Source organism: Meleagris gallopavo, chromosome 1, assembly GCF_905368555.1.
Source record: "Meleagris gallopavo chromosome 1, MGAL_WU_HG_1.1, whole genome shotgun sequence".
Taxonomy (NCBI): Eukaryota; Metazoa; Chordata; class Aves; order Galliformes; family Phasianidae; genus Meleagris; species Meleagris gallopavo.
In genome coordinates this window covers 83,573,108-83,596,354 of record NC_139404.1, presented here as the reverse complement: position 1 = coordinate 83,596,354, position 23,247 = coordinate 83,573,108, and the positions used below count along the sequence as shown (strand labels likewise).

General features: G+C 43.3%; 1 protein-coding gene across 4 annotated transcripts; it reads right to left on the bottom strand.

The window, feature by feature from the left end:
• Positions 1-1,739: 1,739 nt before the first annotated feature.
• On the bottom strand, positions 1,740-21,022 carry TFG (trafficking from ER to golgi regulator). Of its 4 annotated transcripts, XM_085238715.1 has the most exons (10): positions 20,863-21,017; positions 19,706-19,756; positions 18,290-18,393; positions 14,377-14,585; positions 11,550-11,633; positions 10,279-10,425; positions 8,802-8,969; positions 6,522-6,665; positions 4,520-4,609; positions 1,740-2,503 (listed from the first exon to the last, which is right to left on the bottom strand). In XM_085238715.1, the coding sequence occupies exons 4-10, from the start codon at positions 14,558-14,560 to the stop codon at positions 2,130-2,132; spliced, it is 1,191 nt and encodes a 396-aa protein (XP_085094841.1). In that variant the 5' UTR covers positions 14,561-14,585; positions 18,290-18,393; positions 19,706-19,756; positions 20,863-21,017; the 3' UTR covers positions 1,740-2,129. The 4 variants fall into 4 exon arrangements, with proteins under 4 accessions (XP_085094841.1, XP_085094834.1, XP_085094855.1 ...); XM_085238708.1 differs by lacking the exon at positions 19,706-19,756 and having other exon boundaries at positions 20,863-21,022; XM_085238729.1 differs by lacking the exon at positions 19,706-19,756 and having other exon boundaries at positions 4,520-4,604; positions 20,863-21,022.
• Between the last annotated feature and the right edge of the window lie 2,225 nt (positions 21,023-23,247).

Sequence of the window (23,247 nt, the reverse complement as noted above, 5' to 3'; positions counted from 1 at the left end):
TTGTTCTCAGGCTGTCACCCTGCTGGGAGACTTCAACCACCCTGACCTCTGCTGGGAACGTAGCACAGTGAGCTGTGAGTGATCCACAATGCTCCTGGAATGTATCGAGGATAACCTCCTGAGCCCAACCAGGGGGGATGCAATGCTGGACCTGCTGCTCACCAACATGAGTAAACTGATTGGTGACATCAGGATTGAAGGCTGCAGGGGCTGTAGTGACCATAAAACGGTGGAGTTCACAGTCTTAAGGGATATTGGACAGGCAAAGAGTAAAATCAGGAAGTTTAATTTTAAGAAAGCCAACTTCCAGCTTTTCAGGTAATTAGTCAACAAACCCCCTGGGAATCTGTCAAGGACAAGGGCATAGAGCAGAACTGGCAGAACCTTAAAGAAGTTGTCCTTGGCGCACAAGAGCTCTCCATCACCAGGTGCAAGAAGTCATGAAAGGAAGACGAGAATGGCATGGCTGAACCAGGACATGCTGGTCAAACTGGACAGCAAGAAGGAAATGTACAGGCAATCCACAGATACTCTGGGTTGAGAGTAGAGGTGCTGCTGAGCTGTATAGGGATGGGGTCAGGAAGGACAAGGCCCAAAAGGAACTGGACTTGGCAAGGGGCACAAAGAAAGGCTTCTGTAGGTACATCAACTGGAAAAGGAAGTCCAGGAGTGTGAACCATCCTAGCGAGCAACACAGGCAGGCTGGTGATAACAGACAACGAGAAGGCTGAAGTACTCATCATTTTGCCTCAGCCTTCACTGGCAACTGCTCTACACACAGCCCTTAAGCAGATGGTTTAGAAGGCGGGATCTCAGGAAGCAATCCCCTTCCCGCTGTAAGCGAAGATTGGTTTTGTGACCACCTGAGGAACCTGAATGTCAGTAAGTTTATGGGTACCAATGAAATGCATCCCAGAGTCCTAAGGGAATTGGCTGACACAGTCACCAATCCACTCACAATGATATCTGAAAAGTCACAGTGGTCAGGTGAAGTTCCTGCTAAATGGAAAAATGGTAATGTTGCACCCATTTTTAAGACAGGTAGAAAGGATGACTCAGGGAACTACCAACCTGTCAGCCTCACCTCTGTGCAGGGGAATATCCCGGTAGCTATGCTAAGGTACATGGAAGACAAGGAGGTGATATGAGATAACCAGCACCTCTCCTACACGGTCAGGCTGAGAAAGCTGGGGCAGCCCAAAGAGAAGGCTCTGAGGTGTCCTGAGAGCAGCCTTTCAGTATCTAAAAGGGAGCCGGCCTTGTAAGAAAGAAGGAGACAGATTCTTTATCATAGTTTGCTGTAATAGCACAAGGGTTAATGGTTTCAAATTGAAAGAAGGGAGATTTGGAGTGTATATAAGGAAGAAGTTTTTTACAGTAAGGGTAGTGAGGCACTGGCACAGGTTGCCCAGAGCTGTGGTGGATACCCTGTCCCTGGAGATTCCAAGATGAAGCTGAACAGGACTCCGAGCAACCTGATCCAGCTGTAGGTATCCCTGTTCATTACAGGGGAGTTAGACCAGATGACCTTTAAGGGTCTCTTCCAACTCAAATGAGTCTGTGATTCTATGTCTTGGCATTAGGTGTGTAAATGGAGAACTATTCCCATGTGCCCACAAACGTGAGCACCGCTTATCATTACCCAGCTCTCTGTCTGCACACTGAACACGATGCACACTTGTTATGTAGTTTTCTTGTTCTGCACTACCTAGACTTTAAAATCAAGACAAGGCACATAATAGATTCAGGGTTTTTTTATTAGCTTTCCATGTGAGCATTACAATTTATAATACATCATATCTAGTTTTTACTCCAAAATTTAATCTAATTTAGTAAATCATGTTATTAGTGGGCTAAACTTCCAGCTAGCATTGTAATATCCTTCAAACGAGGCAAGCTAGGATGTCAATCGATCACTTGACAGACACGTAGGTAGTGTTCCCAAACCACCCCAGCCCCAAATTAAACTAGGAAGCGGATACAATTCAAAGCATGAACGGCTCGGTCGCTCCTTCCCTCCCCCCGCAGAACTAATGAACACTTACAGCAACTCTTCTGCCTCGGGACAGCTCCAGATCTGAGTGGGGACGGCTGTCAGGCCGCAGCAGCCAGCACCAGGCATTCGGCCCTTACCGGTAGCCAGGCCCAGGCTGCGCGTAGCCCTGGGGCCCAAAAGGTGGCCGGGTGCGGGCGTAGGGGTTGGGCCCAGTGGGTGGTGGCGTCATGGTGCTGCCGGGCGGCGGGGTGAAGCCGGGCCGCGGCTGGAAGGTGCCGGGCGCTGCCTGGGCACCGGGCGGGCCGCTGTACGGGGCCGGCTGCGAGGCCTGCGTGGTGTAGGGCTGCGGGGGGAAGCTGCCCGCCGGGTACTGCTGCGGCTGCTGCGCCGGCAGCTGCTGGGCCTGGCCCTGCCCTGGGAAGGCGGCGGCGGCTGGGGCCGGTTGCTGGCTGTAGGCTGGGAACTGCTGCGCCGGCTGTGAGGCGGCCTGCTGCGGGCTGTAGCCGGCTGTGGGAGGAGAGATGGGTAAGGCATGGCATGACACCGAGGGCACATGCACAGTGACCGCGGTGACGACAGAAGTAGCACGATAAGCACAGACAAGCAAACGTAAAGAACTGCGAGTTTTCCTGCTGTCACGTAAACGCAGCCTGGTATTCCCACAGCCAACAAGAAATTTAGAAGACAGACAAACAGCATTTTACCATCACAGCACGTTAAAAGTAAAAAAATCTTCCTTGACAAACAAGGCAAAATGTAGCCTTTTTCCCCCAAAAAACCCGAAACCAAACTGTCATGAAAAGACAGTTAGTGCTCAGTGCACTTAAGTTAGTGTGTTGGTTACATTGTAGATGCTTTCAGTTCTTTAAAAGCAGACTTAAGTTCAACAGAAATTGTGCAGAGCAAAATACTTGAGTACAAAACTCCCATTGAAACATGTCCCAACTTGGTGTTTCTGCATAAAACCAGCTTCCAAAAGGAACTTCTCTTGTTGAAGACTTTAAAATAGCATTAGTTCCCTTTATGAAGAAATAGCTACTTTTATCCATCACGAAACACACCTGCAGCTACTCGCAATGAAACCTCTCCATTGACTGGAATCCTGTCAGCATTAAATACCAGACACACAAGTTATTAAAAGTGCACAGCCCTGAACAGAAAGAGTAAGGATCGAAGAATGTACTGCAGTATATTTTGAACTCACCTTGAAACTGGAATTAAAATTTACTCATGAAACAAACCTTGAAAGGCTGCGTGTTCACTACCATGAGCAAATCTTCTTGTCTAGCAGAGCTACTGGGCAGAGTGGGAACGCATCCTGCACTGTGGGATGGGGGTTCGGGAGGTAATCCTCATGGGCACAACAGCAACAAGCAGATGAATAACCACTTCCAAGTAAAACTTTTCAATGGCAGCTGTCAAAAGGTCCTCACAATGAGACCGCTTCTGACCAATCTGATTAATCGTGAAATGGGTTTTGGGAAACACGAGGAGCTCCATATAACTTCTGGCGATAATGGCTTCTTAATGGAGATATTCTAAGAACTGGGGACGCAGAACTCATTTTGCACTATAGATACTGCAGGAACTTCTGCAGTAAAATAACAGTTTAGATCATGGTGGGAAATGATTAGCACATAGATGGAAACTTCTTTAAGCCTAACTTCAGCAGAAGGAACGAGACTGGCGGCAGTCTGTCATGGATGTCTAACTACACAGAGCACAGGAACAAGGGATGAGGCACAAACCCTCCATTCCAAGTTTTCTAGGATTCTTATCCAAGATAAACACGGGAATTTTTTCATAAGCCACACAACTGTTCTCATCTACATCAAATCTCATGCACTTCCCCTGTATATATTTGGGGGGGAAAAAAAACAGTGATGCAGGCTGTTTTCTGAGTTACTTAACAGTGTGGAAGTCTTTGCTTGTTTTAAACAATCTTGGTTAAACTCCGACATGACAAATGCTTTCTATCTTCTTCTAAAAGCCATAAGCAATTGGAGATGTACATCCATCTTTGTACTGTAGCATACGCTATCCATTATTAGATGCCAGCCTCTGCTGAAGCAAATAACTAGAAATTCTGAAGTCAAGTTTATTTTGGAGACACACAAAACCTAGAGTTTTATATTTGCAGACACACCACTAATGCACTAAACATGGTCTCCTGTCAAAAGCAGTAGCTCCTTTAGTTGAGGCATCTGTAAGTTGAGGCATCTTTGCTAGAATGCCAAGATGCAGACCTCAACCCTAAAGACTGCTCACGCTTTATTTCACCTACTTTGCTACCAGTGCATTCTTCTGACAGGTGGGTAGAAATGAAATACCAGAAGTGCAACTCTAGTAGAAACACACACTGACAGCATTTGCTAACTGGTCATTTTTTAATTGTGCCCATTTCCCTCAGAAGCGCAGGTGTTTGAGATGCTCAGCACCCTGAGCTGCCCCACACATTCAGGATCCACAGCTCTGAGGGCTGGACATCCCCCAGCCACACCACAGTTTGCAGGAGCTGCTTACCTGGGTACTGCACGCCGTACTGCTGCTGGGGCTGCGCCTGTGGCTGCTGGGCAGGGTAACCCGGCTGCTGGTACTGCTGGTACATCTGGCCTGGGGACAGAGAACTCTGTTGGTTGGGAGCTGATACCTGAGCTATGTAACAAAGATCAGATGCACGACATCCTAGCAGTTTGAGTTGCAGAAATAACATGTACAAATCACAGATTTTAGTTTCTGAGCCGTGCCACTCTGAAGACAGAACAAATAGTCCTAATTTGATGTGGGGGCTGCTATTTCAGGGGATGCCAAGAGCTATATACCTTAATTAGAACTACACTGCTGTGTAACAGAGCAGGAATCTTTACATGGCTTGCTAACTTCTCCAGAACTTATGCTGTAAGTTAAAGTACTTCAGAAGTTAAACATGTCCTCAGATTGTCTGTTTATAATAGTTTTTAAAGACTATTTCTGTACAAAGTACTGTAGCAGTGATACATTATTTATTCTGACCACATTTTCTAGACAAGTCCTCCATCTCTTAACATCTGACTCGCTGTAAGCCAGGTTTTCTTAATAGTCCCAGGGGTACAGCCCCTAAAACTGAAATAAAACTGTACATTCTTAAGGTTGGGTATTCTAATTCAATGCTGATTTTTCCTAAATTTACTTTGTTCATTTTCTTGGCAAGCAGAGGCAGAATACTTGTTTTGACTTAACCTATGGGCCCTGCTTAGGTTTTCTGCTTCTGCTGTTTCTCGTTTGAATAACACGCACAAAGAACAAAACTAATTATCTGCCAAACCAAAGCTTAGCTGAACTGGAGCAGACTCAGAGACTTCACTACTATGAAGTGTTACTGTACCATCAGTCATTCTGCAAAGACCAGCAGGCTGTATATAAATAGAACTGCAAACCTTATCGTCTGAATTGCACTAAGACAGTAAAGGGAGCTCTCCTCCAAGTCCTCCCACATCCCCATACGTGCCGTTGCAGCAGGACTCCTCTCTTCCTTTTAACTCTGTGTTAACTGCAGCTCAAAGCAAAAGTGTTTTACATTCCCGCTAACCCTTCAAAACTTTATTTGGTATACAACTGTTATGAGATGAAGAGTGCTGAGCAGAAGGTCTGAGGAGAATGCAAAGCACGTAACACACTTCTTTGTTGTGCTGAATAAATTCAAACTGGTGAATGCTTGAAACTTTTGATCGGGGGAGGCAAGCCACTCAGTAGTATCAGCACAGAGATTTAATGATCTTCACAAAGAAAAGTAACTAATAACTAATAATAATATCATACCCAATGCCATTTTTAAAAATCCTGGGTTTTAAGAAAATCTTTTAAAAGACTGTATATATATCAAACATTGAATCATTATTATAGCTTTAAGCCACAAAGATGACTTCTTTTTCATTTATATCCCTTAAATAGTATAAGAGAAATAAGCAAAACAGGCTGAAAGCAGCAAAAACAAGCTGTTCCACTTCAACCAACAGCTTTCATGCACAGACCTAACTATAGATCGCTCAAATACTCTGCTCAGTCACAGTGTTACTGCTAACCACCAGGAAGGGATTTCAAGTGACTGTGGACACTGTGGTCACTGTCACCAATGTCTCTTATACCTGTCTATTAGATCAGTAAAGAAAGTAGTTGAGTGTTTTACCTTGTTTCTGCATCAAAATACAGAAATATCTTTACAACATATTTGGTATGGAGGTCCAAGCAACAAAGCAAGTCATGCCATAGCTGTGTCTAGAACTAAGCAGGTCTGAAAGCTCAGTGCTCTTAGAAAACATGAACAGAATATTGAAACTCCCCAAGTTACATCGCTACCCTTTCAAATGGAGCTACTGCTCCACCTGCCGATCGTATGTTGAATGACACATAGGAAAAAAGCATTCTGCCTGGTGGGAATTTGTAGCTGCGTACTGACTGTGGTCCTGCTAATTAGAAACCGTAGGTACAGAGCACATGGATTCAGGCAGCAGCACTCATGTCAAACAGCAGAGAAGGCACTCCTCACCTTCCACCTGCTGACCTGTCTGTGGCTGTGCTCCCGGGTACGGCGCCTGCTGGGGCTGCACGCCAGGGGGGTGGGCTGCAGAAGAGGAGGAAGCGATGCTGTCTGGTGTTCCCGATCGTTCTTCTGCAGGAGCACTGGGTGGGCCTAGAGGAGAGAGAACAAAATGCATTAAACTAAATAAAGACAGAGTTTGAATAACAAGCCCACACCCTTGCAAAGTTTTAAATAGTTCTTTCAGTTTTCCGTAGATTTACCTTTGGAAGTATATATTTGCACATCTCAAGTCTATTTTAAAAATATATGGGGGAGGAAATTTCCCACCTCTCTCAAATCAAAGTCACTCAAATTTCATGCTCTTCCGCTTTGTGGATAAGGCCCTCCATAACAGCACTGTTTCTGCAGCTTCAGGCACTCACCCTGCACTTATGCTCCACAGGCTTGCTGCATTTGGACAGAACACACACCTAACGTACCTCATTCTTCTGCACCCAGAACGAAGGTGCAAAGCTGCAGGAAATTATTCAAATGCTGTCATGTTTTGCTGTGGCTCATACGGGCCCGGGCAATGAAATGTTTTACCAGCAGTCACACAGCATATGAACAGAACACCTCTACAGGATGTCTTAGATTTGCAGACCCACACAGGATACGGCCGGTGTCAGTCTGAAAGCAATTGTTTGCTTGGAGAACTGTGAAAGTATTCCAGCTACTGAGCAGTACCCAAAAAAAGCGTGGAGACAGAGAATTCAGTTTTTATTTAAGTTAATGAGAAGGTGTGAAATAAGCACGTGAACAAGCATGGCATACTACAGTTAAAGTCAAAATACTTTGTTAGAAGCAAGGGACTTAAACCCAAATCTTTCCAGCTCTTAGGTTTATGAGTACAATGTATGATAAGCTGCTTTCAAATACATGCATAGAGTTAAACAAGATTATTAGACTTTCTGCGAATGCACTACTGTAAGATAATTGTATTTATGCATGCAACAAGCATATAATTGCATTTTCACATTACCCTTACTAGGGGCAAAGTGAATTGAAGCTGCCCACTTCTGATTTTGGCTTTAAAGCAACAATCCTGCAGTTACACGTGTAGGAATGTGATATCTCAATATCCTGCTTAAATGGTCCTTTATGAAGTCCTTTGTGCATTCAAAGCATAGCAAGTTCACTCTATCAAAAGAATTATGGAGATACACAGATCTTAAAATACCACTGATGCTACAATGAAAGCATTAACTGACAGTGAAGCTTTGTACCCAAACAGAAATCACTCCTTTAAAAATCAGCTCATATTTTCAGCCAGCTGTAGTTCACAGTTTCATGTAACAGTTGATCACTCAGAAGTAGTTCACTGTAGATTTTCAATTATCATCAAATCTTTATCAAGTGTGTGAAATAACTATGCTGTGACATACCCAAAACACTACATGCAGGAAGAGATTGCTCAAGACCATATGAAATCATATAAAGACCACACTGGTCTAAAGTGAACATGGCAAATCCTGTTAATAGTAGGTTTTTCAGGTAACGATGTCATATTAAATTTTGTCAGAGTCAAGAAAATCCTGTGCAAAGTCATTTCTCTGTATTCTGCATCACACTCCCTGTTACATCCTGCATTCCTTTTACAATTTCAGCTATCTTGTCTTAAGCTGACTGTATTCAGTTTAGTATAAACTGCATTTAAACTTTTTGCATTCTCCTATTAGTCATACTGGTACTAACAACCATGCAGTTCTCCAAGAGCAATCATCATTCTGACAAGTAAGCAACTCCTTTCCGTTAAGATTAAAAAACGCTGTCACTGTTTACTTTTGAAATGCAAAAGAGAAAATATGGGGTTATACAAACCATTCTGACCGACCCAAGGAGCAGAACACAAGCCGAGAAGCTAAGCTGAACCACAAGATCGATCCCTAAGGCCAAGCAGTGGGTCCCATTCTTCCATCACTGGCAGTTACCGATTAAGTTACTGTACATTACTTATTTTAGTACCAGCTTTAATTAGTTAAAACAAAAAAATAATGAACTATTTTTGACTCCAAGCTACAACATCAAGCTACAACCAACAGCAACATTTTGGCACTTTGTACACAGAACTTAGCAAGCCTGTTTACAATACCTTGATGCATCACACATTTTAGAATTCTGAAAAGAAATAGCCAATACAGAATGCAACTTAATACATCTAAAAAACAAATGCTCTGTTGCAAATCAACCGTTAGGTAATCACTTATTAACAGGCTTTGCTTTCTTTTTCATAAGACGTATTCTTACCTGACACCTGATCATCTGTCAAGCCAAATGCTGACATGACATTCTTGCTGATTTCATCCTGATTCTTTAGTGGATCGAATGCAGACATGCTTGCTGCTATAACTTGAGTGGATGGCTTAACATTAGAGTCAGCAGCAGCAGGCTTTTCTTCCCTACCATCCACAGCATCTACAAAACAAAATGCCCTGGTTTGAATTCTCAAAAACTCAAAAAAAAAAACAAAAAACAACCTGCTGAAAGGTTTATGTTAGAACAATGTGATTAATCAGTGCTGTATCTGAAAACATGATGAACCACAAAGCTGAGGTCTCATTGCATAGTGAAGGATGCACTGACACTGGAGCATCAAATCTCTTCAGTCTGAAGTTCAAAGGTTCCCGCTACAACAAATTGTTCTGGTATGATTTGCAAACTGAGAATTCTAAATTAAGAACACTTATAGAACAGCTTCCAATTTATTATATTGTTTCATGAACTGTAGATCTTGTTCTGTTCCCCTCCTCCCCCAGTTCCACTCCCCACGTTGATGGATGAAGCTCATTATCCCTGCAGAACTGATTCCCTCTGAAGCCCCTTTTCTCCCATGGGGCTCCATTTTCACTGAGAAACAAACAAGTGCAGGTAGAGTTTAAAGTGGCTGTTTGCACTCTATGATCATCACATTAACCTCCTTCCAAACAGTTTATAGCCCAAATTCCCAGTATTCCACCAAAATTAGTCACTGTTTATGTTGTACAACAGGGGATGGATTTTTGAAGGTTTTCCTGTTAAAGTAACAAAAGCAATGTTTCTTAAGAGAAAGGCTGAAGCAGCTAGTTTACCACTTTACTTGGAACTCTGTATTCCATTCTTCTATGCTAGGAGATCACTGTCTCAAAACTGGGAGAATATGAGTTCCTCCCCCATTTCACCCCCTCCCCCATAATCCTTTCCCACCCCTATTCTGCACCCTTGTGCTGCTTACCCTGAGACAGCTCTGATGCTGGTCTGAGCTCAAAATGTCTGGATTCAATTTCCTAACCTGGCAAAAGAAGTGAATATAATTTTTGCTGAATTAGCCTTTCACTGTTCTAGTGACTCAAACCTGCTTAGCAACATGACAAGATAAGCACCAGAGCTAGCCCAAAGTAAGCAGTGGGAGTGCTCAGCTGGGAGCAAGATCTTCCCTCTTCAGCAACAACATACTATTAATTTAGCTGGAAGCCCTGTCAAAAAGCTGTCCTGACTCACAAGCATTAGTTACAGCGTTTACACACATGACAACAAAAATCATACTTGGAGGTGTTATTTCTAAGTTAACTTACTGCTTTACTTCAAATAAACTGAGATAGATTCTACCTCTGAAATAGCTGAAACGTTACAAATTGAGCAAAGATCAAGAATGATCACAACCAGTACTCGAGACCTCATCTTTCACTCTGTTAAACAGCACGCATCTCAGCAAACCAAACCCAAAAGTCTTTGCCAGGCTGCCTACCACTTTCAGGCAGGTTGGTGGAAACCCCTGGTTCAGTGGGTGGCTCTAAACAGTCCAGTAAGCGATTGACTTTATTGCGAAGTTCTATCAGCTCTCGACGCAGGTATTTCACCTGATTGGATTCTAGGGGTCTCGGCTGTCCATTAACTGCAAAACAGCAATTACATACATTTACGACTGTAATAACGTATTGATATTCAGTTTAAAATTGAAAGAAAACCAACTCAGCGTTCCCAACTTCAGAATCATCCTACTTGGTGAAGTTTGGAGTATCACACAGTGAGTAAACACAGCCTAAACACACTCTAGAGTTTACTGTTTCTTTATATAATCTCATTTTAGCCTGACACTACTGAGAACCAGAGTAAATCTTGCAGCAAGTTTCTGCACTGCTTACTCAATTTCCATGACTCTACCCTGAACAATACGAACACCATATCTGGTTGTGGAAATCATTAGACTGTGCCTTTAGAACTAAGGCAGCACACACAACACTCCTGCACCTTGAGAACAGGGTCAGCTTTCCAATTAAAATCTGCCTGCTATTCTGTGCAAGTATGTGCAAAATTACCAACAGCAACCTGAAAATAGAGAATTATTTTATCAAAGGCAAAATGATAAAAGTTAAAATCTATTATACTAGAAGCATTTGACGTTATTTTTAATAGTGTCCTAGCAACACTGCAAGTTTATCATCAAAGTTTCTCACATGCCTGTGAAGAAAACCCCCCTACACAAAGGCTGGAGTGGAAGATAACATGAAAAATAACATTACAGCAAAACAACTGACCCTTTGTTTTTGTATGCCAGTTAATGTAAGCCACCTTATAAAAACTGAGATTCAGTTTCTCCAAATTCAGATATCATGTGAAAGAGCAAGAGAGAAAACAGATGCCACATATTAATCCATTGTTTGTAATTTACTGATTTCTACCAACATGATAAAAACCAAAAATCGTAGAATAATAGAATGAATCACAGAATGGCCTGGGTTGAAATGATCATCTAGTTTCAACCCCCCTACTACGTGCAGGGTCACCAACCACCAGACCAGGCTGCCCAGAGCCACATCCAGCCTGGCCTTGAATGCCTCCAGGGATGGGGCATCCACAGCCTCCTTGAGCAATCTGTGCAGTGTGTGTCACCACCCTGTGTGTAAACCTTCCTTCTAATATCTAACCTAAACCTCCCCTGTCTCAGTTTAAAACCACTCTGCCTGAATTTTAATAAAGGTTATTTAAAAAAAGGTATGAACCATGTTAGACACTTACCAAACAACGTCAGCTTGAGTATCCTGCTGCACTGAATTGCAAAGGAAAGATCTGAGCTATCAAAAATTGTTATAAGATCTCCATCTGAAAAGAATATTTAAAAAGTTACATTAAAGCAAGGCCTATTCACTACTGAACTTAATGTAGGGGCCGAAGTGTTACTTTATTTCTATATAATGACATTCCCTATTTGATTCCAAAGCTACTAGAAAAGAGGCTACCAATCAACATTATCACTTACCATACCCCAATATGTATATGAAGAGAAAACTGAAGACATAGAAGTGAAAACCAGAGGTTTTGCTCTGTGGTTACTAAGCAAGACTTAGCTCTGTGCTTCCTGACCTACAATCAATTAGAAACACTTACTGTTGATTTAAAAGGCATTGCAGTAAGTTGGGTCAAAAGAAATATTTACAGAATGAGGAACTCTTTCCAAGAAAAATAGAGTCCTCTAAAATATTTCTTAAAGGCATCATCACAAGAAAGCAGCAAGTTAAACTTCTGCAAAACACAAAAACATACCATTTTAATGCCAGGACCAGTGTGCATGAAAATTATGCACAGAAGTTAAGGCAGAATTATGAGTGGCTTCAGAAAATGGCCTACAAGATGGAGACAAGTGCTCCACCAGGTTTGGAGGGTAAGGAACTCTGAAGCAGCTGGACATATTTCAATCTTTCTCATGATTGAAGCAAACTTAAATAACAACTTTAGCCTAGCTAAAACAAAGGGAAGAATACCACTGACCTCATACAGCAATCAAACTGAACCCCATTCTATTAACTCTTCCCTCAAACATTCTCAAACAAAAAGTATAGCTTATAGTGGTGACTATGTTGAAAAATAGTGCTTTGTAGCTGAGAATTTGTTCTATCAAATAATATTATTGTGCTTTTTCATAGAATCGTATCATAGAATGGCCTGGGTTGAAAAGGAGCACAATGATCATGTAGTTTCAACCCCCCTGCTATGTGCAGGGTCTCCAACCACCAGAGCCACATCCAACCTGGCCTTGAATGCCTCCAGGGATGGGGCATCCATAACCTCCTTGGGCAACCTGTTCCAGTGTGTCACCACCCTCTGTGTGAAAAACTTCCTCCTGGTATGTAACCTAAACCTCCCCTGTCTCAGTTTAAGACCACTCCCCCTTGTCCTATCACTATCCCCCCTCGTAAACAGCCATTCCCCTCCTGTTTATATGCTCCCTTCAAGTACTGGAAGGCCACAATGAGGTCTCCCCGGAGCCTTCTCTTCTCCAAGCTAAACAAACCCCCAGTTCCCTCAACCTTTCCTCATAGGAGAGGTGCTCCAGCCCTCTGATCATCTTAGAGGCCTTCCTCTGGACCCACTCCAAGAGCTCCACGTCCTTCCTGTATTGGGGGCCCCAGGACTGGACGCAGTACTGCAGATGGGGCCTCAGAAGAGCCAAGTAGGGGGGGACAATCACCTCCCTATCCCTGCTGGCCACCCCTTTTTTAATGCAATCCAGAACACAGTTGGCTTTCTGGGCTGCAAGCACGCACTGCTGGCTCGTGTCCAGTTTCTTGTCCACCCGGACCCCCAAGTCCTTCTCTGCAGGGCTGCTCTCAAGGAGATCTTCCCTTAGGTTTCTATGGAATTCAATAGGAGGCATTACTTTCAGAGTAACCTACATATATGCAGCCCTAGATGATTCCTCTTCACTCAGTGTGGCCCATGCAAGCTGAAAGGCTGGACACTCACAATCTACAGCAACAAACAATTTCCATATCACAGTGGAGAAGCAGTATATTCTGAGACACAATAAGCTAAAATTAACAGTAGGAGGTGTCTAGGCTGTTACAGACAACTGAAGAATGAAACTGCAATTACAGCGCTCCACTACACACAGTTATTTTTTCAAAATATAAAAAAAAGACAGAGACATACATAAAAACAGAGAATTATACTTAAAGAACAGGCAAGAACACAAAAAAGGGACAAGATGCTCTAATCTCATGAGAAAGAATTCACCCACTTTCTTTTACCTTTCCCATTCCAGAAAGGAAAAATAATACGCGATAAGATGAGAAACAAAACTACTGCAAATCCACACAGCTTTCTCCTACCACAGGCCAAGATCCCCAAAAAAGCTCATAATTGCATATCATTTTTTATGAGAAGTAGTCTCTCTCAAACCTTTATAAAACTGAAAAACTGCCTCTGAGTCATTCAAGAGTAGAGATGTATGAACAGAAGTTACTTTACATTTTAGGTCCCACAGACAGTGCTAAAGCTATTAAGAAAGAATGAACCTGCAGTAACACAGCACTTCTATTTACACATCAGGAATACCATCCCCTCCGCCCTCTCTTCCACACTGACATTCTAAGATGAAAAAACCCTCGAGACCACAACAATCACATCATAATCTCAAACAATGCATCTTGCATATTGTGAAAGTACTGCATAAAAATCATTTTTTAAGTCTAAAGAGAGCCTGTGTTAAATCATGCGTGTTAATTCAACTTTCACCCTTCAAATCCACCCTCCCACACAAAAAAAAAGGTTCAATAGGTAGCTAGCAGAGAAATCTGAAACAGCATCAGCAGAAGAATGAACTTTCAAATTGCTGATATTCCAAAAACGCTGGCAGAAATAGTATGGTAAGACAGCGTAACCACAAAAGATAGATTCTATTGATTGAATCAAATCATTTTATGAGAAATCGTCCACAATTTGCCAACAGTATTTTGGACACCTTTGTAAAGGTGAGTTGCACAGTTTAAGTTCTGTGTAATTTCTGGATAAATGGTATCAGAGCAACAGTAGTCATTACACTGCAACAGCAGTAATTAAACCTTACCTTCATCTTTATATTTTATTGTGACTTCATCGTTGCTCAGAAGTTTTCCTCTAAAAACTCTTTGCATCATTAACACTAACTCATCATAGGTGATATCCTCATTATGGATAGGAATTCTCCTAATGTCTTCACCAAGCTGAGCTTTTATGATCAGCTTCCCACTTAAGTCCAGCTGCCCATTCATGGTGGATTCTTTGTCACCTCCAGACCTATTAACAACAAAAACATTAAAAACATACTTTAGAGAATTAAATTGCTAACAACTTCAATGTGACTGATGACAGTTCAGATGCTTTCCATGCTCTAAAAAAGAAAAGCTCTTGAACCATCTAGAAAACCTCTCTCAAACACATTCTACAATGCACCAGTTTCTCAAACAGTGAAGTAGATCATATGCTTTCTGAGCTCAGGGGCAAAGCAAAGGTAGCTGGAGGGGACACAGGCAGGATAGCTGATCCAGCTTGGCCAAAGGGATGTATGTCCCACACTGCATGGTGTTGCACTCAGGAAAGGGGTGTGTTTGGAGGGAAGGCATTTGTCTTCCCAAGAAACCTTCACATGTGGTGAGCTCAGCTCTCCTACGATTAGGTTAGCTTAGCCGTTAGGTTACTGAACACCCATCTGGCTGCTGATGGGAGGTAGTAAATGAATTCCTTGTTTGCTTTGCACATGGCTTTATCTGTCTTTATCACAACCTATGAGGTTTCATACTTTTACATTTGTGATTCTCTTCCCCATCCCACCTGGGGAGGATAAGCAAGTGGCTATGTGCTACTTAGCCTCTCATGGTTAAATTACAACAATCTTTTTGGGATCCAACCTGGGGAACAAAGGGTTCCACAACAGATGAGTGTACTGGACTAAATTTATACATACTACAGCTGTTTAACTGCTAAGTGCTGTGACTCTGTGAAGTGACAGGCTCCTGTGCTTTTTCACAGGGATTACTTGCCTAACTGTATTTCAGAGTCCAGCACTTCTTAATGGCTGCTTTTGCTTCTGACATCTGGTCTACTCCTTATTATCTTGCTTTACTGTGTCGGAACATTCTGGAAACAACCATGGTCATGAATCTGGGCTGGAAGACTGCAAAGACATCACTGTTGTCCCCATGCTGCTCTACTGGATAAGCTGCGACTTCAGGCTAAACTCAAGACAGAGGAACTGCGACCTCTGCATCGGCCTGCACAGGAGAATGTGCGCTCTGAAATGTCCATGGCAATGGAGACGTCCACTCTGGAGCAAGCACACCTCAAGGCATGCAGAAGCCTGTGTTAAGTATACCTCGCAGTGCCCGTGTCTGCAGACAAAGCCATGCCAGAATACTTCAAAGCATTTGTGGCTGTGGATAAGATCATGATACAGTGGTGTCTGAAGGGACCACGACCAATGAAAAGGCCATGACACAGAAGGTATATCTCAAAGTAACTACAGCTATGGATAAGTCCATACTGCAGCAGGTATACCTCAGAAGAGGCTTTGGCCCATTACAAAGCTCACATCAGAAGAGGCAAACCTTGAAACACCTTCGGCCATAGATATGTCCATGACACAATAGGTAGACCTCTATCTACTGGACAAGCCCAGGCTGGAGCAAGGAAAAGGGTATGAGTTGACTTCGATGTTAAATCTTATGGCCTGGTGAAAAAGGACACGGGATGGAGGTTGTAATGCCTTCAAACTGTTGAGACCCATTATGCATGTTAAAGGAGGTACTATAGAAGGAACCACACAAACAAGACGACAAGCCTCACAAGAAGCAGTATGTCCTGTTCACTGATGTCTTAGTGTGGGAAAGCATCAGAGGTGGAAGGCAGCTATATGGAGTCCTGTGCAACAGGTCACAGAAACTGCTGAAGAGGTTGAATTAATTTACAGAAGTGAAAACCATCTAGCCAGCTTTAGATATTACCAAGTGAGAAAAGTGGCTGGTACTCTACTTCTATACTGACTCATGGAAGGTGGCAAATACCCTGTGTAGGTGGTTACAGCTGTGGAAGCAGAACAGCTGGCAGTACAGAGGCAAACCTATCTGGGCTGCTGCACTGTGGAAAGATAGTGCTATTCAGGTAGAGAACATAGTTGTAAAAGCACATCACATAGATGCCCCTGTACTTGAAGAAAACCAAAACAATCAGCAGGTTGCTAGGATTGAAGCAGCCACAGCAAGCATCATGTGCTTACAATGGTGGAAGCAACTAGATATCTGGAAATATACCATGTGCCACATGCCACTGCCCAAAACACTACCCTGGATCTCGAAAAGCAAGTCTTGTGGCAACACGGTACTCCAGAAGGAACTGAGTCAGACAACAGGACTCCTTTCCAAAACCATCTCATAGACACCTGAGCCAAAGAGCATGACACTGAGTGGGTGTATCACACCCTCAGCTGGCACCAGCCTCCAGGAAAATCAAGAAATACAATGAGCTATTAAAAACTGCATTAACAGCAATGGGTGTTGGCACATTCAAACACTGAGGCACATTTAGCAAAAGGGATCTGCTAATCAAGTTGGCCCTTCCCAGTTAAAACTCCCACATACTGTATAAGGAAATACAGTCCTTCTAGTGCACTAGGATGAAAACCATCCTGGGCCAGACAGCCATGGTTATCCCTCCCTCAGACGAAGGGAAGTCCAGTCATAGGACTGCTTTTGGTCAAGGACCAAAGTGCACTTAGTGGTTAATACAGAAGGATGGAGATGTTTGGTGTGTACCTAAAGGGGAATCTTATGTTGAATGAGAACAGATAATAATTCAAAATTTGTGATGTTACTTGCTACATAATACTGTATATGATGTTACCAAGATTCATAAATTTTGATGGAACTGAGCAAAGTGCAGCAGTGATAGAGCTGGATAAGCATACACTCTCCTGTCCTGAAAGACTGTTATGGCAGATAGAACCTAAAGTCATGGACAAAAGGAACACAAAGTACATTTAAGATGGATGGCCCATAGACTAAGGGAATGATGTGTGTGTATATATATTAAAATACAGGAAAGGTGGTATTGATTAACTGGGTCACATTGCCAAGTATGTAACCAGAGCACAACATAGTTGATATAGAATCAAGGGAAAATACTGTTCTGGTTTCAGCTGCAATAGTTAATTTTCTTCCTAGTAGCTGCTACAGTGCTGTGCTTTGGATTTAGGATGAGAATAACACTGAAAGCATACCAATGTTTTAGTAGTTTGCTCTGGACAGCTGACCCAACCTGGCCAAAACAGATGTTGTGCTCAGCAATAAAAGCTGAGAGAAAGGAGAAAAGCTGGGAAGGGGGTGGAGGGGAGAACATTTGGAATGATGGCGTTCATCTTCCCAATTAACTGTTACATGCGATGAGCCCTGCTTTCCTTGAAGTGGCTGAACACTTGCCTGCTAATGAAGCAGGAAGTAGCAAATTAATTTCTTGCTTTGCTTTGGCTGTGTGCGTGGCTTTTGTTTTACCTAGCAGAACATCTTTATCACAAATCACGAGTCCTCACAATTTCCGTTCTGATTCTCTCCTCACTCTCACCACAGCAGCTGTGTGGTGCTGAGCAAAGAGACAAGCACCTAGTGAACAAAACTCATTCTCTTAAAAGAATGAGAGGAGGTGGAAACAGAGAAATTCAGTCTAAGTGCAGAGAAAAGGGACCTGTTATTCACACAGCGAGGTAGCTGCAGAGACACTGATGAAATGGTAAAGTTTGTAATGGTGTTAATATCTGCTAATGCATTATACACATTTTACAGGTCTTGACTACAACTCTGTTTCAGTTCTACTTTGTTTCAGCAGAAGTTGGTTTTAAAAGGTTTCTTTGCAGAAGGCTTTTTAGAACAAAATTAGCATAAAAAATTAAATAGCACCCATACACAGGTCTTCTTTCATGTTTTTTACTAAACATGCATTTAGCAATACATTACCTTGTCTGTTTTATCGATGCTGGTTATTGGTCAAATTTCCCACCTCACTTCAGGACAGAGTTAGGATAAGCCGCCATGCACTATCAGTGGCAGAAAACAGGAAGCTGCATCAGAAAAAAAATAAGAAAAGCTTTACTTACTGTCAAACTTCCTTAAACACTTCCACTTTAAAACATTTTAACAAATGTCCCCAGTTACAAAAATCCACTACTTTATCATATGTAACAATCACGTTTACACTTCTGAGTATGGTGCAGTCTGAGGTTCAACAGATTGAACAAGAGTTTGAATTTCATAATTGAGGAAAGAACAGTGTTCATTTTTCTAAATTTTTAACTGCACATAGGAGCAACGTGTTCCTTTTTTATAAGGATAGTGATCTTCCCCACTGGTCTTAAAACGCTCATTTATATGGCCTCCAACTTAAAACCCCAGGTGAAGTTTTATTAATTAATTAAATCTAAGTTAAACTTACACTGATTTAGCACTATAAAAACCTAGAAATCCATTTCTGGAGCCTCTGTAGCATTAAGTGGTGCGCCCTTCAGGCAGCACCTGGACAGACTACCTACCAGCAATAACAGGGTAGTAATGCTACATTCCCACAAGCAGAACCACCAAACTGGGCAATTTTACATTACAGTCAGAAACACATAGTGCTTAAAAATACTATCTGCTCCTAATCCAGCTTAAAAGCCTGTTTTTTTCCACTGAAAAGAGTGCAGTGAGCTCCCTGACATTCATGCAGCGCATCTCTTATTACACATGCTCATCGATCAGAGCCAAAAGACAGTGATTTAGCATACAAACTAACTCAATGAAAACATAATTCCCTCCCAACTGTTTCAGGTTCGAAAACAGGCAACAAGGCTTGTGAAGGGCTTGGAGAATATGGAATTGGGGCTGTTCAGTTTGGGGAAGAGGAGGCTGAAGGGAGACCTTATTGCTCTCTTCCAATACTTGAAAGGTGATTGCAGCGAGAGCGGGGCTGGTCTCTTCTCACTGGTGACAGGTGACAGGATGAGGGGAAACGGCCTCAACTTGCGCCAGGGTAAGTTTAGGTTGGATATTAGGAAATACTTCTTTACAGAAAGGATTGTTAAGCACTAGAATAGGCTCTCCAGGGAGGTGGTTGAGTCACCATCTCTGAATGCGTTTAAAAACCATTTAGATGTGGTGCTCAGGGACATGATTTAGTGGCGAGTTGTTAGAATTAGGGTAGTATGGCTAGGTTGTGGTTGGACTTGATGATCTTTAAGGCCTTTTCCAACCCGAGTGATTCTATGATTCTATGTTAAGGGTACTCCACTCTATGCTTTCCTCTGTCTCATACACACATAGTTAATCTCTAACACTCATGATTTGAGTTTTAGACAATTTGATGGTAAACAGTGGGGAAAAGTGTGATCTTCTCACCCCTATGAAAGTGGTCTTCCCAGCTCTCTTCTTCCTGCTTCGCTTGGAAAGCTGGAACAAACAGACACGAGGAGCACAGGGCTGACACACAGCACAAGCCCAGGAGAATGGACAAAGCCCTTCCCCAGTCATTTAGTCTGGTGACTGCTCCCCTCCCTCCTCCATAGTATGAAACATCCACCTTTGCAAAAGGCTAGGCTCACTGCTAACAGGGAGATGGTAAGGCTGTGGTGACACACCAGGCAGGTGAACAAGAATACATCGCTTTTCTGATTCTTCACACCCACTTTGTAAAATGAGTAACATGCAGAGATGGGGCTACTCTTGCCCTGATCTTGCTGCAGCTCCAAGTACAATTTAATGCTCTGAACAAATACAGAAAATGCATCTACAAGTGGACTAAAAGTTCACTTAGCTTGCACCTCACACGGCTTAAACACCACAGCGGGGCACAGATTTGGCTTCTTTAGTATTAAGGCGCAGTTTAAAACTGACAACGGTAAGAACACAACCTCATCAGTCATTCTGCAGCCACGTTTCAGGGAACACACCTGAGCAGCTGTGGCCTTTGGAATGCATCACTTGTATCTCTGTGCTTGCTGCTGCTACATACTTACATGATTACATTGTCTTACTCACCGACAGTACGCACAGAAATACACTGCACGTCTAGCAAAGAATAAGAAAAGATAACAGGAAAACACTAAAATGCACTTTTTTCTTTTTTTTCTTTTTTTTTTTTTTTTTGCCCAAGTGTTCTCCGCTCGGCTCAGGGTATGAGAAAGGAGACTCCCAACACTGCACCTGCTTGCAGCCGTCGCAGAGAACTACCCGAAACCTGCACAGAATCGCACAACGTTCCGGCTTCCCTCCCCACAACGTGACACAGCTAGATGGATCACCGCTCCCCAGCCGCAGCGAGGCAGGCCCGGAGAAAGCAGCGGCGCCCGCTGACGGAAGGCCCGCCAGCCGCCGCGGCTAAGCGCGGGTCGGAGCCTCCCAGAGGCGCGGCCGGGGGGACGCGAGGGGTCTCCCAGCCCCTCCGCCAGGGGCCGCGGAGCCCCGGAGCCCCCCGGCCCGACGCCCCTGCCGCCGCCCCGCAGCGGCTGGCCCCGGGACGACGAGGGGAAAGGAAGTGGGTGAGCCCGCTCTCTTACTCTGGCTCCCGCGTGGTCCCGCCGGTGGAGGCCCAGACGCGTTCCGAGTCCGAACGCGACCGCGGCCACCCGTACGTGGCAGGGGAGAGAAGGGGCGGCCGGAGCGCTGCCGCTGCCGGGCCTGCGCGCTGCGTCCGCATGCGCACTACGGCCACCGGGCCGCCCGGGGCCACAGCGCGCATGCGCCGAGCTGGTCGCTGTGGCCGCCGCCACGCGGGGAGGGGGAGGAGGCTGTGCTGCTGAGGTGGCTCGGTCTCTGGCATTCAACGGCAGGCTGCATGTGGCTCTGGGCAGCCTGGTTTGGTGGTTGGCGACCCTGCACATAGCAGGGGGGTTGAAATTACATGGTCATTGTGGTCCTTTTCAACCCAGGCCATTCTATGATTCTAAGAGCTGCTGCGGACCTCTGAGATGAAGAGCAGGTCCAACTGTAGCCATAATGATGGGAAATGGTGGTTCAGCCAGAGCAGAATGGCTTTGACACATGTAGGATGGCAGTGCTGGGATGGAAAATTAGTTGTGAAATGCCACCCTGCTTGTGGCACAGAGCCACCATCCATGGAGAGCCTGTGTCTCCACAGATAACTCAGAATCAGTAAGGTGGGAGAAGACCTCTCAGACCATCTTGTCCAACCATCAGCCCATCCCCACCATCCCCACCATGCCCACTAAACATGTCCCTCAATGCCACATCTGCACAGCTCATGAACACCTCCAGGGATGGTGACTCTACTACCTCCCTGGCAGCCTGTGCCAATGCCTCACCACTCTTTCTGAGAATAAATTTTTCCTAATATCCAACCTGAACTTCCCATGCTCAACTTAAGGCCATTCCCTCTCCTCTGAAATTGTTGTCGTAAAGGGGTGACTGATAGCCATCTTGGCCACAGTGAGCATGAAGTAGTTGAGTTACAAATCTTTGGTGGCAGGAGGAAAACTGCCAGTGAAACTTCAACCATGGATGTGGGGAGAACAGACTTGAGGCTGCTGAGGGATATAGTTGACAAGATCCCTTGGGAAAATGCATCTGAAGTTAATGGGGTCCATCACTGCTGATCACTTTGTGGCAAAGAAAGATACAACAGAGCTAGATAAAGCAGTGATACAAGAGACTTGGTAGATAAGTATGAGAAAATAGGAATAATTTGGCCATTTTCAGTGTAGAGAAGTATGTATGATCTCTTCAGTTTTAAAAACATAGGAGAGGCCTGGAAGACAGGACTTTTCTGTCCATTACAAATACAAGCTGTCATTTTCAATACCAGACAATTCATAGAATCATAGAATGGCCTGGGTTGAAAAGGACCACAAAAATCATCTAGTTTCAACCTCCCTGCTATGTGCAGGGTCACCAATCACCAGACCAGGCTGCCCAGAGCCACATCCAGCCTGGCCTTGAATGCCTCCAGGGATGGGGCATCCACAGCCTCCTTGGGCAACCTGTTCTAGCGTGTCACCACCCTCTGTGTGAAAAACTTCCTACTAATATCTAACCTAAACCTCCTCTGTCTCACTTTAAGACCATTCCCCCTTGTCCTATTCAATTCTCCTCCAAAACATTCCTTTGATAACACAGGAGCTTTTTTCCTGTTTTAAGAAGGAGAAACTTCCTGAACTTAAAGCACACATACCACAAAGAATACCAAAGTTCACCACATTATTAAGATTAATATGTTCCACGTGAATAGATAAGAGTCGAACTATTGAGCCTACAAGAATCAAGCATATAACCTGAAAAGTCTAAATTTTGCTTTGCTTCAATTCTGCAATTAAGATCCCCTGGATAAGAAAAAAAATAATAATACATTTATCATTTTCAGTATTTTTAATGCTGAAAATGTTTTTTGTTAGTTCTGACATCCTCAGTACTTGCTCTAAAGTGTTTTGCTAGTATCTGTAAACATTCAAAACAGTATGTTTGATGTGGTTAGTTTAAAGTCAACATTTTGTCAATCCAATATTATATATTCTTCAGTTGTAGTTTTTGTGTGTGCATGTTTGGTTTTTTTTTGATGTTTGTTTTCTGTGGGTTTTTTTTTTTTTGCTTTTTTTTAATAATATTAAAATAATGTATTTATTAAGCTTTTTAGAAGTTCTGTGTTCAAAATTAAATGGGATTTGGAGAACAATTTTTGTGGGGGAAAAAAAATCGTAGACAAGAAAGTGCTATTAATCTTTGAAGGAGCCACTTTCGCAATATCCAGCTGCTTTTGACGGCATGATCTAAGATCATCCTTCCTAAACCACGTTATAATTTCTAAAATACTTTTTCTTTAACAAAGTTGAAGAAATCAGCAAAGGAAGGTATTACAAATTGAATTTACAAGTATATGATATGCAACCTGAAACATACATAACCAGTCCAAAAAAAAAAAAAAAAGAAAG

Excerpts from the sequence above, each read along its gene's own strand:
- TFG (XM_085238729.1), bottom strand. The coding sequence starts at position 14,560 with ATGAATGGGCAGCTGGACTTAAGTGGGAAGCTGATCATAAAAGCTCAG. Across the intron at positions 6,666-8,801 it reads GACAGATGATCAGGTGTCAG|GCCCACCCAGTGCTCCTGCA; the intron begins GTAAGAATACGT and ends TCTCTCCTCTAG. Across the intron at positions 2,504-4,519 it reads GTACGGCGTGCAGTACCCAG|CCGGCTACAGCCCGCAGCAG; the intron begins GTAAGCAGCTCC and ends CTCCTCCCACAG.